The sequence below is a fragment of the Phragmites australis genome, chromosome 6, assembly GCF_958298935.1.
Source record: "Phragmites australis chromosome 6, lpPhrAust1.1, whole genome shotgun sequence".
Classification (NCBI taxonomy): domain Eukaryota; kingdom Viridiplantae; phylum Streptophyta; class Magnoliopsida; order Poales; family Poaceae; genus Phragmites; species Phragmites australis.
The window spans coordinates 14,750,646-14,757,300 of record NC_084926.1 but is presented as its reverse complement, the minus strand read 5'-3'; the positions used below and the strand labels follow the sequence as shown (position 1 = coordinate 14,757,300).

At 46.6% G+C, this 6,655-nt stretch overlaps 1 protein-coding gene across 1 annotated transcript; it reads left to right on the top strand.

The window, feature by feature from the left end:
* Positions 1-1,002: 1,002 nt before the first annotated feature.
* Positions 1,003-4,030, top strand: LOC133921849 (BTB/POZ domain-containing protein At1g67900-like). Its single transcript, XM_062366901.1, has 4 exons — positions 1,003-1,529; positions 1,637-1,706; positions 1,926-3,164; positions 3,303-4,030. Exons 1-4 carry the CDS (start codon positions 1,471-1,473, stop codon positions 3,846-3,848), a joined length of 1,914 nt encoding a protein of 637 aa, XP_062222885.1. The 5' UTR covers positions 1,003-1,470; the 3' UTR covers positions 3,849-4,030.
* The last annotated feature ends 2,625 nt before the right edge of the window (positions 4,031-6,655 follow it).

The window sequence follows — 6,655 nt, the reverse complement described above, 5'->3', positions numbered from 1 at the left end:
GTGTAGACGTATATTCTGAAAATATAGAAAACCTTTGCTGATCTAAATATGTATAAGATACAATAGTTTTATACAATAGAGGATCTAAAACTACATATAAGATACATAAGGAAACCCTAGCGGATCTAAATACGTATAAGATATTTATATACAATAGTTTTATATTGCCCATCGCCACGAGGAGAATTACAGAGTTCTGCTCTCGACATCTTGTGTATGGTAAACAGAATTTTGACCCGGATGCCCTAGTGTTGCCTAACCGTTTTTCACTCTGATGATACTCCTTTAAATGAGATGCATCTTATGCAGGATCCAGCAGAGGCAGGCGTAATTCCTGCAGAGACCGTAACTTGCCAATGTGAATATGGCAAGTGAAGGACCCACCGGAACCTAAATTCTGGTTGGAGTTTCGTAAGTTTCGATTGGAATTGGAAAAATCATAGATAGGTTTGGCAGCAGAGGATGAACACACCTGACCGCCCAACCTTTTTCTAGTATTCCTGCTTCCGGACCACGCACTGTCTGCATCTTTAGTTTAGTGGCGGAAAGGAAGGTTTGCATCAAAGGCGCTGCATTCCATTTAACAAAGCAAGTACTCAAACATTGCCCGCCTAACCTTAGCCGCTAACGAAAAGACGCCGAAAACGCTAATGAAATCGATAAGACTAGACTAATAGGTTATCTCCATAAAGAACATCTAGAGAAGAAATTACTTCTTTTTTACTTTGAAAACAAGCAGGAGAGCTGCTATTTTCATTGATTTGGGAAGGGGGAAAAATGGTTACAAGGTGCAGGGAAAATTCCTGCTTTTCCATGCAACTTTTCATCCATGATTTGGTTCAGTAGCCCCTAAGTAAAGACAGATAACAAGGGTGAAATTCAGTTAATCATTGTACTACGAGTCTATGACACAAGAACACGCATTAGTTGGTGAGCCTGCCAAACCCTGCAACTAGGATCCCATCCTGCTCATCTGATCCCCAGCACAAACCTGCAAGATCCTACTCATTTCTGAGCACATCCATCTTGACTTTTGCATGGCCACTCTGGTCCCTGTTTCGCATCTCTGATTCCAATCCCAATCCCAATTCAAGACTGATGATGCAGCCTTCTTGCAAGCACTCAAGGTTTCTTTCTAGAGGACTAAGCACTAGTTCATCAGTGGTCTATACTTCATTATACATAGTTGCACTGCATATTCCCTAACTCTGATCGAATTTGAGGACACGTCAGATTAGGAGAATAAATTATTGGAAAATTTCTTGCATCTAGCATTCCATGTTTAGACCCCTCCCTTTCTCTCTCCTCCCCCCAACCACCTTGCCATTATATAAGTAGAGCCATCAAAGAGCCATTTCCAAGGGCTCTACACGAAGTTAGGTCACTAGTGGTTGTAACGAACCTCCGGCTCCTAGTGAAAGTTTCAGACCCCGTTTTTAGTAAGTGAGGCTAGGGGCTTGCTTGGCCAGGATGAAGTTCATGAAACTTGGCACCCGGCCTGACACCTTCTTCACATCTGACTCCGTGAGGTGCGCGCTGTGATTGCGATCTTGTTAGGTTTCGCTTCCGGATTCTGTGTGTGTGTGTGTTCGTGGTGCTCGTGTTGTCTGATTGTGTGGTGTCGTTCTGCTTCCAGGTCTGCCTGCACAGAGGTGGCCACTGACCTGCAAATCCTGGTGGATAACCGCGTGTATCACCTCCACAAGGTAATGGGAGGAGCAAAGATTCCCGTTTGTTTCAGTTTTCATATGCATTATTCAAGAACTGAATCCTTCTGCACCATGGTCACATCGTTAATTCCTTCTCGGAAAGCTCCTTGATGGAATGAGCATTTGTTGCAATTTTGTTCCTGAGTTTCCTTGATTTTGAATGCCATATCTGAATTTCTTGGTTTCTTGGCATTGTGTTGTGTGTGAACGCCACAGTTTCCGCTGCTCTCGAAATGCATGCTTCTGCAAGCGCTCTGCGCCGACTCTGGCGGCGGCGACGCCGTCGAGCTACAGGGCTTCCCGGGCGGTGCGGAGGCGTTCGAGGCCTGCGCCAAGTTCTGCTACGGCATCACTGTCACGGTGAGCGCGCGCAACCTCGTCCCGCTCCGGTGCGCGGCCGCGCACCTCGGCATGTCCGAGGCCGCCGACCGCGGTAACCTCGCCGCCAAGCTCGACGCGTTCCTCGCCTCCTGCCTCCTCCGCCGTTGGAAGGACGCGCTCGGCGTGCTCCACTCCACGCGCCACTATGCCCCGCTCTGCGAGGACCTCGGCCTCACGTCCCGCTGCGTGGACGCCGTGGCCGCCCTCATCACCAGCCCCGACACTGCCTTGCCCGCCAGGTCGACGTCGGTGTCGCCGTGGTGGGCGCACGACATCGCCGAGCTCGGCGTCGACCTGTTCTGGCGCATCATGGTGGCAGTCAAGGCGACTGGCGCCGTCCACGAGAAGACTGTCGGCGATGCGCTAAAGGCGTACGCGCGGCGGTGGCTGCCGAACGTCGCCAAGGACGGGCTCTCCGCGGACCAGCCGTTTGACGAAGCCGGCATTGCCGACGACGCCGACGCCAGCGTGAAGCAGATCACCACGAAGCATCGCCTCTTGCTTGAGAAGATCGTGAGCCTGCTCCCGGCGGAGAGGGACGCCGTGTCATGCGGCTTCCTGCTCAAGCTCCTCAAGGCGGCCAACATCCTGAGCGCGTCCGCGGCGTCCAAGGCGGAGCTCGTGAGGAGGGTGGCGTGGCAACTCGAGGAGGCCAGCGTCGCCGACCTGCTGATCCCGTCGCTGTCCTGCGTCAGCGAGACGCTGTACGACGTGAACGCTGTGGCGGCCATCGTCGACGAGTTCGCGCTGCGACACGCGGCGGCCGCACCGCCGCCGGCGCCGCTGGCTCTCTATGGGAGCCCCGACGACAGCCCAGCGCACTCAGCCGGGCATCGGCGGTCACGCTCGGCAGAGAGCGTGAGCTTCGACGGCTCACGTCGGTCCCTGTCGGCCGCGCCCGTTTCGCCGGGCGTGCTTGTGAGGGTGGGCAGGCTGGTGGATGGATTCTTGGTGGAGGTGGCCAAGGACCCCAACCTGCCGCTGGACAAGCTGCTCGCCATTGCCGAGGCCCTGCCAGACAGCGCCCGGCCTGAGAACGATGGCCTCTACAAAGTCGTCGACACGTACCTCAAGGTGAGTTCTTTTATCACTCCTTCATTTCCATGGTTATAAAAATCTTAACGTTGGATTATGTGCAGCTTTTATGTGCTTAAACATTGCTCTAATCTGACTAGCTTATGCTTTTTTGTTACTTTTTTTTTTTTGCAACAGGCGCATCCGGAGATGAGCAAGAGCGCCAGAAAGCGGCTGTGCCGAGTGCTCAACTGCCGGAAGCTGTCGGAGAAGTCGTGCGCGCACGCGGCGCAGAACGAGCTGCTCCCGCTCCGCGTGGTCGTGCAGGTGCTCTTCTTCGAGCACGCTCGCGCGGCGGCGCTGTTGGGAGGCCACGCCGCCGTCGCCACGGACCTGCCGAGCAACATCCGAGCGCTGTTGTCCAAGTCTGGGTCGTCGGAGGACGACGAGACCGACCGCGTCGACGAGCAGCGGCTCCGGGCGCTCGCGTCCGGCGCGTCCCCGGGCGACGACTGGAGCGTGGAGGGTCTCCGGCGTGCGGCGTCCAAGATCGCCACGCTGCGGATGAAGCTGGAGGAGGACGACGACGATGACCACGCCGCCGACGAATTCGAGCGCAAGGCCGGGCTGGCGCGCAGCGCGTCGCTGAGGTTCAGGGCGTTCTGCGCCATCCCGGCCGGGAAGCCGAAGCGGGTGCTGAGCAAGCTGTGGCCGCTCGGCAGACGCGGCACCATTAGCCACTAGCCATTATTAGGTTTTTCTTGTGATCTCCACTTTTCAAATGGTGATTTGTTTGTCCCTTCTACTTCTTCCTCCTACGTCTAGTTGTAATTTTAATGGTTACAATAAATAGAAATTGCACAGGCTACTTACTCCTCTTACATGTATGTAAGTTGATTGAGCTTCAACTCGAGTGGCAAGTATGAACAGATGTTGTTTACCAATTGCCATCCTCATTTCTCATTAAAAGAAAACTAGCAATGTGAATTACGTTAATAGCGTGCCTAATCTCGTTGCAATATTTCGTCACGTTAACTTTTTATTAAAAATTTGTCTCTTTAGTTTTTTTCCGAGGTTAGCACCATTTAGTTACAAAATATATAAAATTAGAAGAAGAGATAAAAATTATGTTAGTGAAAAAGAAAACTATTTATTCTCTAAACTTGTACTCGAATCATATATATATTGATTTGATTCATATATGTTTTGATCAACTGCTAAAATTGTGTTTCAGGTGTAGCCAACCTAACCAAAATCAGAATACTTGCGTGTTGTGCCTTGCCTGTTTGATGCCATGTGCTACATGATGTTTCTTAATCTATTATCTTAATAAAATTATTAAAAATTCATTATTTATTATTATAAATCTAGATATTGATTAATTGTATTTTACATGGATATTTTATTTAGGTATTTGATTTTTATAATAATTCGATTTTTTTTTTCAGACTATATTTGATATGGATCCTTCTTTTTATTTGGACTCATTATTATTAACTTTATTTATTTGGACTTTTTTTATATTTTACTTCTCAAACTGTATGGAAATCAAACTGATAATTTTCTATACTTTTAATTTTTTATTATGAATTTTAGCTATTAATTGTATTTTACATGGACTCTTTATTTATGTATTTGATTTTATAATAATTTGATTTTTTTTAAAAAAACTATATTTGATATGGATCCTTCTTTTTTCTATTCTAACCCCAATTTTAATTGTTATTTATTTTATTTAGAGTTTTTATTTAGATATTTTGCTTTCCAAACCGTATAGAAATCCAACAACTAATTTTCTATATTTTTCAATTCTAAATTTAGATATTTGATATGTACTCTTTGATTTAATCTAGACCATTAGATATTCATAATAATAATGAATTTAATTTTTTTATTAACGTGATAATTTCATAACCTTGAGAGCATTATCGGACCCAACCTAGAGGCCTGTTCTAATTCTTTTTTTTAATGGGCTTTAGCGAACTTATTCCTATTTTCATAAAGTTGTAAAGGTCCCATCATTATTATACCTAGTTTATTTTTGGGCTATGTCCGCTACTGCTTGAGAGCGAATATAATAGCTCCTTGTAACGTTAAAATAATAATATAGTAGATAATTTCTTTCTCAATGATTATGATGAGAGGATGATGATTCCAGTGCCTCACATTTCATCATAGTACAAGAAAGAGACCATCACCATGCACCATCTTTCTTTCTTAATTCAAGCAACCCCTGATTGCAACCCACTTGGCAAAATGATTGCATTCCATTCCAGGGAGTAAAAAAGGGAGACACAATAAGACATGAAAAATTCACCGGGAAATCGAGGTAAAATGGAAGATACTGTAGATATTACTAGAAATTTTATTTTACTTTTTAGACCAACTTCAACAGAGTCGAGTTTCAACCTGCAAAATACTGTGCCAACACCATTTGCCGATAGGGTGAGCAATGGTGTTTTTCTATGCTACAGTGTTGTAGCCGGCCATACTGTAGCAAGTAGTGCCTCAAATTTACTGATTCTCTCTTCGCCGCTCAACAATGTTTACTGAGTATGCTTGTAGGTTCGAGGGAAGAAGGAGATTAATAAAAGTAAAAAAATATGGTAGCTGCAGGAGATAAAAAAATAAGAGATGTTATAATAGTATTAAAAGATATTATAATAATATTATAAAAAATAAAATTTTAAAGAATCTAATGGATACATCCTTAGATCTTTTGTTAGGTCGTGTGGAGGGATATGTGCGGAATGGGTTGACGGCGTGATGATGGGATGATAGGACCTCAGCTCAGATTGCTGGGTCAGCAACCACTAAACAAGAACAGGTCAGCATGGACAGCTTTTTTTCACCAGCCACCTATGATCTTAGCTTCTTGCTCATCACTAGCATGGGTCGGGCACTCATCCAGATCATCACCCAGGCCAGTCTTGTTCCAAAATCCAAAGAACAGGTTATGTCTTGAGAGAAATTTTTTCTCCCGGACGGGTACATCGGCAGTGGCAAGCCTGGATTATAAAATTAGTTTATTTATAACCATAAATAATAAATAATAACAAGATTTAAAGTAGACAGCTACCAATTAGCATTCTTAGCAATCAAATTGTACGATGCCATTTGACGTATATTTACACCAATATACATGTACATATATATGAAAAAGAAAAAAAAGAGAAAAAAATGCCTTATGGGCCAGCCCAGCCTTCTCTCCTCTCTCGACCGACCCGGCCCGCTGCCCCTCTCCTTATCCTCTCACCTGGCTGCTGCCTTAGGGTGTTCGAACGCATGTTCTTCTCCTCTCTCTCGCTTGCATCGCTGCCTCCCGTGCCTACGCTAGAGCCACACCACCGTCTCCACACACGTCTAGCCAAGCCAGCTCGCTCTCTCCTTCCCCGCTCTCTCCTTCCCCGCTCTCCCCTTTCCTCTCTCTGCTCCCTAGGCCTCGCGCCCGAGCGTGCGCCTCGGCTGCACTCACCCTGCGCCTGAGTCACGCCGCCCCCTCTTCCAGCTTGCTCCTCCCCATGCTTATCCTCTCCCTCCTTATCCCTTCC

Bases quoted from the DNA above. Each gene is read 5' to 3' on its own strand.
- LOC133921849 (XM_062366901.1), top strand. From the start codon at position 1,471: ATGAAGTTCATGAAACTTGGCACCCGGCCTGACACCTTCTTCACATCT. The intron at 1,530-1,636 runs GTGCGCGCTGTG...TTCTGCTTCCAG, and splicing joins TTCACATCTGACTCCGTGAG to GTCTGCCTGCACAGAGGTGG. The intron at 1,707-1,925 runs GTAATGGGAGGA...TGAACGCCACAG, and splicing joins GCGTGTATCACCTCCACAAG to TTTCCGCTGCTCTCGAAATG.